Raw genomic sequence first — 10,278 nt, 5'->3', positions numbered from 1 at the left:
CCCCAGGGGGCGCTGCGCGCGGCGGCGGCGCTCCCTCCGCCCGCCTCCATGGTGCCCCCCCCCGTCCCCTGTTCCCTTCGCTTCCGGCGTAACAATGGGCGGGTAACTTCCGCTTCCGGTCTTCCAGGTCCGGGTTTCCCGGTGGAGGCGGTGATGGCGGCGGCCTCTTCCTCCGCGGCGGCGGGGTGCCGGGAGGGCCCGGCGGTGGCGGGGCCCGGCTGGAGCGAGTCCCAGTTCCGCCGCTACTCTTTCGAGACGCGGCCCATCCCGCGGCTCAGCCACAGCGACCCCCGCGCCGAGGAACTCATCGAGAATGAGGTGCTGGGGGCGGCGCGGCCCCGGGGGTGGCTGGGGCGCCGGGGCTGCACTGGCGGGGGAGGCCTGCCCGCCGGGCCGGGGCGCGCCCGCCACCGCCGGGGCAGGGCTTTGCTGGCCCCGGTGCTGTCCCGGTGCCCTTTCCCCCGGCTGCTGCGCTGCTGAGCCCGCAGCGCTCCCTGTCCGCGCGGGCACGGCTGCCGCCGGTGTCCGGTGCCGTGAGCATTTCATTCCGCTGCCGCAACGTTGAGTTGTGAAATCTGCAGGAAACGTTGTCTTTCAGTGCCTTGGTTTTGGGATGTAAATCATGGCAAAGGTGCATAAAACTGTGGGCTCACGCTTATTTTTCTCCGAGTGAGAGCAGCTGCAGATGCAAACAGGTTGCGTTGTGATAGCCACTTTTATATTGGTTCTGGAAGGCAAGTTCAATCTAGTTTTGGTAAAATTAGTAGGGTTTTGGGAAGCAAACCTGTAAGAAGGGAACTTGTGTGTGAACAGCTGGGAAACACAGCAGGTGGTGTTCTCATCTGAGTTGCTTAGTATTTATGTTTGAGGAGGCAAGTGATAATCTCTTTTGTTCCTGTAGCAGTTCTTTTTTGGTGTAGAAGAGAGGGAGAAAACTTCCTTCTTTAGATATCTTGAAGTTATCTGTGATGTTATCAGGGAAAAAGATTTGTGCTGTATCTTTTTTTTTCAGATTCAAGACTATCTTTTTGCCATTATTTATGCCTTTTTTTAGCTGGGCCTGGAAGCAAGCAGACGGAATCTACTGTCTCCCTGCTGCATGGAGGGACCAAGTAGACTTAAAACTGTTTTCAGCTAATGTTTGTCTAATCTCTGCTGTTAGAGATTAGCTAAGCAGATAGTGAAATTATGTTATTGGTGCTAGGAACTTGCTGTTTGAGCAGATCACCACTTTCCTGAGACTAATGGTTTGCGTGTTTTTCTACTTAGACAAGTTTTTTTTTTATTGCTTTGTCAATTCCCAGTTGTATAAGAGAATTTGTGGTTGCAGTAGTGAATATGTTCATTTTCAAGTTCAAGAGGTCTTTGAATCAATAAACTTCCTGTGTCTCTCCAGGAGCCAGTAGTGCTGACAGATACGAATCTGGTTTATCCTGCTCTGAAATGGGACCTGGACTATCTCCAGGAAAACATTGGTAATGGGGACTTCTCAGTGTATAGTGCCAGCACACACAAGTTTTTGTACTATGACGAGAAGAAGATGGCCAATTTCAAGAACTTCAAGCCCAAGTCAACCAGGGAAGAAATGAAGTTTGCTGAGTTTGTGGACAAACTTAAAGAAATACAACAGAAAGGGAGCGGTGAAAGGTAAGCGGTCCATGGGGATTTCTACATTTACCTGGTTTTAAGTAGAGGATAAGTTTCACTTAAGTAACTGTTGATGATTAAAAGCTCTGGAACTTTTTTTGTTTTCCATAGGCTTTTTCTGTTTTGGGACTATTAGTTCACGGTACCTATGTTATCACAGCACACTGTTACCAGGTTACAGTCGCACCCTTAGTTAATCAAACTGTTTAAATTGTCTGTCTGAAGAGATGTTTTTTTTTTCTCCTTTTGTATATAGCAGGAGGTGGATAGAGAAGGCCCTAACTGTCACTTTATTTTGCCAGGCTGTGATATTGGTAAAAGGAGCTTAGTTAGCTGATGAAAAGGCACAGGCAGTGGCACTCAGACATCTTACAGAATGCTGAGGTAGTTGCTGTTAACCTTTCCTCAGAAAGATGAGGAAGAATGGCATATGTGCTCTGTGTATGTGTTTATGATGTTGACCTAGATGACTAAATTAGTGAGAGGAGCTTCCTTTCTTTTTTCTTTTTTTTTAATGGAAGTATACCTATTAGCAACTGTACTTAAACCTCTGATTTTTTGTCAGTTACCCAGTAGCTTTCTTGGAGGACATACAAATGATTATTTGAAGCAGCTGTGGTTGTCCATGTGCACTAGTCCTCTTACTTTTGCTTTTCTCGGCTTTGGATGCAAGAAGCCAGTCCTTGAGCTTAGAAACACGTTTTTTCCTTCCAGCGTTGCAGATGATAGTTTTTAATACTGAGATTGTTAATATGGAAGTTTGTTTTCTTTGATCCCCTATGTCTAAACGTATGTGTGGCTTTAAGATAACTCAATACTGAGAAGTGCTGGGTTTCCTGTGCACTCTTCTGCCCTTCTGCACTGTAAAAGAGGTAACTTGTGTGGCAAATGGCTTAAAGCATGAATCCAGGGGTTATTCATGAGTATTTTTGATATTTGATTGTTACTCATTTGTTTAGGGTTTCCTCATCCTGCTTGGTTGGGGATTGTTCTTACTGTACAAGTCTATAGCTTTTCCCCTGTGATTGTTGCAGCAGGGCTGTGTTCTGTACTAGGAAGTCTTTTGGCAAAGTTGGGGGGGGGATTGAAGCTGTTTCCTTCCATGAGTATTTGTAATGGGTGGTGATAAAACTGCATCCCTAAAAGTTAGATCTTGATACTGTTTAGAGGAGGATAGTTTTTTCACTGCTTCCTGTAAATGAAACCTTCTGTTTTTAAATGTTTCATGTCTCTGTAGAAGGGGTACGTATATACAGGAGCAAGGAAGTGTCTTTTTGAAGGTGAGCAAAGAGGTGCTTTTGTATTTGTATAGAAGCTTAATAGTTGCTCTCTGCTTGTCTCTGGGGAAATATAGGTTATACCTGCAGCAAACCCTGAATGACACTGTTGGAAGGAAGATTGTAGTGGATTTTCTTGGCTTCAACTGGAACTGGATTAACAAGCAGCAAGGGAAACGTGGCTGGGGTCAATTGACTTCTAACTTGCTGCTTATTGGCATGGAAGGTAAGCAACTTCCTCTGAATGGAGAAAAAAAGGAAGAAGATTTGGTCGGCAAATCTGCATTTCAGTTCCAGAGTCTTTCAAATTAATTTTACGCTAATTTCTAATGGTTCCTTCAGAGCAAGCAGTACAAAGCTTTGGTTTGGGAGGGAATTATTGTCACAACTTAAATTGGATCATATAGAAAGATAAGGATAGCCTGCTTTCTGTGAGTGCCTGGAGATCAGCTCTTATGAAAAGGATCGTTTGATAGTGTTAGGGCTGTGTTATCAATGATCACTAATCGTATTCTGAGATGGATCCTTGTTCATTATTTTAATGCTTCAGATACTGTAGATTTAAAGTGCTGAGAGCCTAAGGGTTTGCAAGCTGAGCGAAGCTAGCTCTATGGGCTTTTCTTAGCAGTGTCCAATCTCTGTCCTAAAGAGATGTCCTTTACAAGAGGAAATGTTAATTAGTTTGTGAACCATTTACTCCCGTTTGAATTGTTACACTGTCAGGAGGAACTGTTTTTCAAGACCTAAATTTCATCTTGCAAAGTTAGAAGATACTGGGGAATTTCAAGACAGGTGAACCATAAAGTATCTGAAGGGAGTGGAATTCCATATCAACGTGGAGATTGATTCATAGGCAAATGCACTAGAAAATAGGTACTACTGCAGTGCCCGCAAGGAGAGTGTACTAGTAGAAAGTGCAAGTCTCTAGTCCTGGTAACTGGGCAAGGCATATACAGGTTTGTGACATAGGCCAGTCTGTGTTTGAAGTGGCCATTGCATTTGTATGTCCAATTATTTTGCCATTCATGGCTTTTCGCTTCTGGCTACAAATTTTTGCTACCTTGCAGAAAGTAGTTCTCTACTCAAAGTAGTTTCTTGGCCATATATTTTACTAGCTGAGAGAAGAGACTCTCAAAAAAGCACTATACTAACACTTCTCTGTGGGTCATAATATGATTGGCTAGAATTCTAGTCACAAGAACCAAAGAATTTGTTTGGACCAGGTTGTGCTAGAAGAAATGAATGTCTCTGTGGAAGCATCTGGTTGCATGATCTTTTTAATGAAGTTGTAGGGCTAGCTGTTATCTTAACTCTCTCCAATCTTAATTCTCTGTAGTAAAAAATATATAAAAACAAGCTGAAACAGTAATACCTCAATTGTCAAAACAACCTTAAAAATAGTTACGAGGGGTACAAAATGACCCACTGTGTTTTTAAAATTTGATTGTATTTAAGATTCAGTGGTGGCAGTCAGGCTTGGTAACTGTTAATCAGTCCCTGGAGGGGCAATTGTATTATGAAATCCCAATGACAAGATTTGTTTACTTTTTTCTTGCACAATTGACTTTTTTTCAAAATCAATCTATAGGGCTCCCTTTCTCTAGACTAATAATATTCTGTGAAAGTCCATTCCCCAATTTGTTAACTAAACAGAGTAGTTTTCTGAAAATGCTTCCCATCAGCAGTCACCATCTGCTGTTTGTGGAGACAAGCTGGAAATCCTAATTCTGCAGAGCATAAGTTGCTGAATATGAATTTAGAGTGGAAATTGTTAAGCAGGGCAGCAAATGCTATAGTAAAGGCTGACTGATATAATGATCAATTTGTGACATGTAATGTTTTCCTTGTTTAGTTTTCTCTGTATGTGGAAGTGAATTTACTGTCCTTGCTCTAGCAAGGAATACATCTTGTTTGTAACTTTCTTAAATATCTGTGAGGATGTCTTGTTTTGATTATCAGCCTTTTCTCTATGCAGGGAATGTGACACCAGCTCATTATGATGAGCAGCAGAACTTCTTCGCTCAGATTAAGGGCTACAAGAGATGCATCTTGTTCCCTCCTGATCAGTTTGAGTGCCTCTACCCTTACCCTGTGCACCATCCATGTGACAGGCAGAGTCAGGTGAGAGGAGCAGATCTGTTCTCTTCACCATGCTGGAAAGAGGCATTTGTGAAAAATGCTAGGTGGGAGGAAGCTGCACAGAAATTAGCTACATACCACTTTCTGATCCTTTGCAACACCTGTGTTCAGATCTGTTTACTGATGAACATGTTGAGAATGACTGGAAGGACTGGCAGTCCTTCTGTTTGTTCTAGTCCAAAAGGTTTTGAATCCTGACTTGCAAGTGCTACGATTATAAGCATCTACTACTGACAGTGTGGCTAGACTGGTGTTACTTCTTCCTCTGTTCTATGTCATTGTTCACTTGGTGGAGGACAAACTGTTTGAAGATAAGTTTCAGGACGCCTGTTTGAGTAGGTGGTGCTTTGGGGGTACTGCAGGACCTCACTTCGGAGTTAGGCGCTAATGGGAATAGGAAAGCTATATAGTAAGATTATCAGGAGGATTTGATATTGAAAGCCAATAATGAGGGCTGTCATTGCAGGAAATTATTCTGAGTTTAGTTTCTTATTTTTCCTTGCGTTAGGTGGACTTTGACAATCCTGACTACGAGAAGTTTCCAAACTTTCGGAGTGTTGTAGGTTATGAAACAGTGGTGGGTCCAGGTGATGTGCTCTACATACCTATGTACTGGTAAGAAGGATGTGCACAGTGACCAGCAAGCAGAAGTTTAAAGGGTTTTATGTTTAAAGTTTTGGGCTGACTTTTAAGCATATTATTTTGACTTTCCCAGCAGGATAGCATTTGCCATAATAACTTGGTAAAATGGAAGTGATAATTCTCTCTGGCACTACATTATTGCCCCTTTCTCTTCGTGATAGGGGTATAGGTCAAGGCCTCTCTAGTGCAGTCTGAACTATTTTCTTCAAGGTATTTCACCATGGGCTATAGCAATTGTTTGTTGTCTTGTGTGGTTTCTGTGCAGGTGGCACCACATAGAGTCTCTGCTGAATGGGGGGATTACCATCACTGTGAACTTCTGGTACAAGGTGAGTATATGCACCCTTCTATGCATCTTGGATAGCTCTATGCCGGAGGATTTTTTTTTCAGGTGGAGGTGTGTTGGCAGGCGCTGTCAATGCGAGAACTTCAATACACCAAATCCTATGCCTTATGGCTTTTCATAAGCTGAAAGCTGCTTTCTCCCTTTTATGTTGTGAATGAAGAGCTGGGAGAGAGTGGAATAATCTGCTAATTCACTAAGCATGCAAGGAGCTATTTTTTGTATTTCAGGGTGCCCCTACCCCAAAGAGAATTGAATATCCATTAAAGGCTCATCAGAAAGTGGCAATAATGAGGAACATTGAGAAGATGTTGGGAGAGGCCCTTGGAAATCCACAAGAGGTATGAAAGAGAATCAAGTTGTTGAAATAGTTATGGGTTAGTACAAAAGTCAAGATGCCAGCTTGGCTCTGCAGATGTCAGTGTGGAGTGGGAGAAAGCAATTGTGTTATTACTTTGAACTGTTCTTTATACTCTGTTTTCAGAATGCCCTTCGGCTACAAAAGGCAAGTTCCTTAAATTATGATCCTGGAGAGGATCACTACAAACAAGGGAATAATTGTTCTTCTACTTGGGTGGTTTACTTTAGCTCTGGGCACTGCCACGAAAAAGTGTTGCTCCCAAACTCTAATAATCCTTCAGTGCAGTCATAAGAGAAATAGATACCCAGTATTTGTCAAAGTGATGAAAGTGTTCTATCTCTTGAACACAAATCTCTGACATCTGAGTGGTCTCTTCTATTAAGCCGTGTGTTTCCTCCTCACCACCTGTCCCAGCCTTGTCTGAATTTTGTTGCAACTTTAACCACTGGTAAGTTAAGTAACAGCAGATTGAAGTACAAAGGGTATGATTTTTGAAGATCGGTTGATATGAAAGTGGAAATACTGAATGTGAATAGAAGTGTTTTTGTATTCTGTAAGCCTTATCACTGTGCAGCAACGCTTTTCAGCATACCCATGTGAGATCAGGCTTCTTCCCCTGGGATCATATGCCATGGCATGCTGAAGTTCTTCTCTTGGTGATCGGGCAATGCTGAGAAATAGGAGTATTCTTGCCTGAAAACAAAACCTTAGCAAATGTTTCAGTTCTAGACTTTCTTTCAAGTGACCACAAGGAACAGACAGAATAAAGAGGCTGAGAGCATTCCCTTCTCTGCCCTGCAAAAAGCAGCTCCTGATGATTATTGACTGGTTTTGGTTGCACCTCATGAGAAAGCACAAATCTGTGATGAGAAATTAAAAAGTTTCAACCAATTGCAAGTGGGATTCTTTGGTGACAATCCAAATTAGGTGTCGGCTGAAAATCTTTGTTAACTCCTGTCACTGTGGTAGGGTGTTTGACGATGTGCTGTGGGGTATCCCAGTATTTTAATTCAAAAGATGCTTTGGAATTGATTCGTTGTAGGCTCAGTCTATGTGTTGATCCTCTGCCCTGAGCTCCTCAGCTCATAAGTTGCTATGAAGGGGAGGGAGCTGGATGTGCAGCTGCCACTTCTGTATACCTATCCTGGCTAACAATCTGTCTTTGCTTTGAACAGGTGGGTCCCTTGTTGAATATGATGATTAAGGGACGGTATGACTAATGGCTGGCTGCCCAGGTGACTGATGTTGGAGCTGCTTTGTTCACAAGCAATGGAAGATACTGAGCGCTAGTATTGCACGCAGCACTTAACAGACTGATGGGTTTTCTGGCCCATCCTTGTCCCTGCCCCACTACAATAAAGGGGGCTACTGGAACTGCAGAACCATTAGTACCCCATCCATCCTCCACTCTCATCTAATTGAACCTCCTAAGAAAGAGTCTGCACTTATTGGAAGCTGGATTCATGCTCACTAATTTGTTGGGTTTTTTCCCTCCCTCTGCCTGGTTTGCCACAATGAGGAGCATGGCTTCTGGCACTCAGAAATATTGCTTAAGGATTTTCAGGCATTTGAAGAAGAACTTGGAGGAGAACCAGGAGTGGTCTTGTTTCCTCAACCTCCTGGGGCCTGGGCTCCCTGGCTAGGTTTATGTGTTGGTGCCTGCAGTGGATATAAGATGAGAAATGTTAGATTTCAGTCCTCTGTTAGAGAACCTGTCCATGCTCAATTCTGACACCTTTTTGTATAGTGGGAATGAACATGTGATGGCCTGTGTGTGAAGAGCAACTGGACAAATGATTCATTTCCTTCAACTCAAGACGTTTATGCTTGGGACTTTGATGCTGAGTAGAAAGATCAGAGTGAATTCATCTGGTATGTGAGCACCGAATCCTATGCTGTCCAAATGACGTCTGTGTTGTAGGAATATAGATAAACCTTCTTCCTTCCGACAGCAGCTTTCTCTGCAGAGTGAAAGCTTCTCTCCTTCTATTTTGAAGTTGCAGTATGGTTAAAAGGGTATGTAGCATTATGAAGGGATATGCATAAATGCCAGGGCATTCATCAAGTTTTGGATGTTTAAGCTACATTTTCGCTCAGCGTCTCTGGAGAATTTCTTTTAGAAGGTCAAAATGCCCTGTCAGATAGGTACAAAGCCTCCCTTCTCCCCACCAGGGGGTGCCAGCTCTTTGGACTAACATGGGAAGTGCCCTTTTTACTGAAACTGCAAGAACTCGGGTGTGTGTGGCTGCGCACAAATGCGCATGTTTGTGTGATGTTGTATGGCTCCTGTCCATCAGTTTAATTCATGCCAGTGTGTGGTTCCCTTCCTTGTACAGTCATGTGAAAGAGGTCAGGGCTTTCTGTTTAAATGTGGTTAAGTTTGTAGTCATCCTTTCTGTGTCCTGGGATTTAACATAGCAGGCCAGGAAGCAACAAAAAACAGGGCACAAGAGCCAGGGGAGCCTCTGTTTAGAGACCTCAGCAGTAACCCTGAAAAATTGTTTATGCTTTCTTCCACCTCTTCCATGCAAAAGCCTAAGTAAGGCTCAGATGGAGGCTGGCTTTTTTTTCCCCTACTGTGCACTGCCTTGCTGTTCCTGGTTTGTGGGGTGGAGCAAAGGAGTTGTGTATTTGGTGCGGTTGTAACGAGTCCCAGGAGCTACAGGTAAGAGAAGCTGTTTCATGACCCATCTAACTCATCCCAGAGAGTAGTGGGAGATTGTTCAGTTGAGACTTCCAGTGCTTTCTCCTTTTTTTCTTCAGGGCTTGTTCTGACATGGGTTTCTGGTAAATGTGTTGAGAAGACACTGCTGAGGAAGCACTCTATATCTTTAGCTTCAGGTCCCATCTTGTGCTGAGACAGCTCATGTACCACTTGCTGTGAGCTTCTCTTGTAGAAAGGTGGAAGACTTCTCTAATGAGAAGTCCCAGGGACTTGTTCTGTGGCTGCTTTACAGGTCAGAAATAAAAAAATTAAGTGTATTGGCAGCTGTAGGGCCCTTGTTACAAAGTATGTCCATGTCACTGAGTAGCCTGATTGCTATGTTACTTGTTGCAGACAATCCAGAGCTCTGGTTAAATTCAAACAAAGGTCACTCAGCTGGATGCTTATCAATACTCCACCTTTGGACAGGTGGGGAAGAAAGCCACGCTACTGATTCTGGCCAAAACAAGGCCTTCCCAGGAATCTAGGGCACATGCGTAGCCATCTGCCAATGTTCCAAGTGAAATCCCAGCTTCGTGCTATTGATTTAGCACATGGTAGATTCAAGTACTAGTTAGGCACCATCAATTCTTGAAGCTCAGGGTGAGAGTTCACATCCCTTGTGGAGAGAGAATGGTACATGTGGAACTTAAGGATTTTTTTTCTTTATTTGCCAAAGGTCTAACTTTTTAAGTGTCTGAACAGTTTTTGCTGCACTTGACTTTGTGAAAGCTCATTTACAATGCACTGATGGACTGACTCCCCCCTTCCTTTTTCACCTTGTGCTTTCAATGCCCCTTGCCATGGTATTGGGAAGCTGTGTGTGTTCTATGCTAGGGGTGTGTGTGTGCAGGGGGTGGGGTGTGAAAAACACACGGTACCTTCTGAAGTGTAGTTCTTAAATACAACCAATGTTGAACAACAGAAGTGTGCGGCTCTTATTCTGTGAGTGTCTATGTAGGACTGCTTTTTAAGATGTCAGTCTGAAGTTACTGTTTAGTCTTTCTAATAACTCTGCTTGTATTCTTCACTAGTGGAGGCTTGTGATCTCTAGAGCTGCCTTTAAAATAACATTGCTAACTCTGTTACTGTGTGTTTGCACCACCTTCCCTTGACCATTTCCATAAGCCTGAGAGCAGAGCTGGGAATAAGATTGTATCCTTGA

The 10,278-nt window shown here is 43.4% G+C and overlaps 1 protein-coding gene across 1 annotated transcript; it reads left to right on the top strand.

Annotated features, from left to right (window-relative positions):
- Positions 1 to 111: 111 nt before the first annotated feature.
- On the top strand, positions 112 to 10,040 carry HIF1AN (hypoxia inducible factor 1 subunit alpha inhibitor). Its single transcript, XM_085324740.1, has 8 exons — positions 112 to 318; positions 1,397 to 1,647; positions 3,002 to 3,150; positions 4,900 to 5,045; positions 5,572 to 5,678; positions 5,971 to 6,034; positions 6,279 to 6,389; positions 7,585 to 10,040. Exons 1-8 carry the CDS (start codon positions 154 to 156, stop codon positions 7,627 to 7,629), a joined length of 1,038 nt encoding a protein of 345 aa, XP_085180866.1. The 5' UTR covers positions 112 to 153; the 3' UTR covers positions 7,630 to 10,040.
- The last annotated feature ends 238 nt before the right edge of the window (positions 10,041 to 10,278 follow it).

Source organism: Rhea americana, unplaced genomic scaffold, assembly GCF_003343005.1.
Source record: "Rhea americana isolate MKP2758 unplaced genomic scaffold, rheAme1 scaffold_93, whole genome shotgun sequence".
Classification (NCBI taxonomy): Eukaryota; Metazoa; Chordata; class Aves; order Rheiformes; family Rheidae; genus Rhea; species Rhea americana.
Note: the sequence above shows the minus strand (reverse complement) of the source record. Positions and strands in the feature narration are given on the sequence as shown.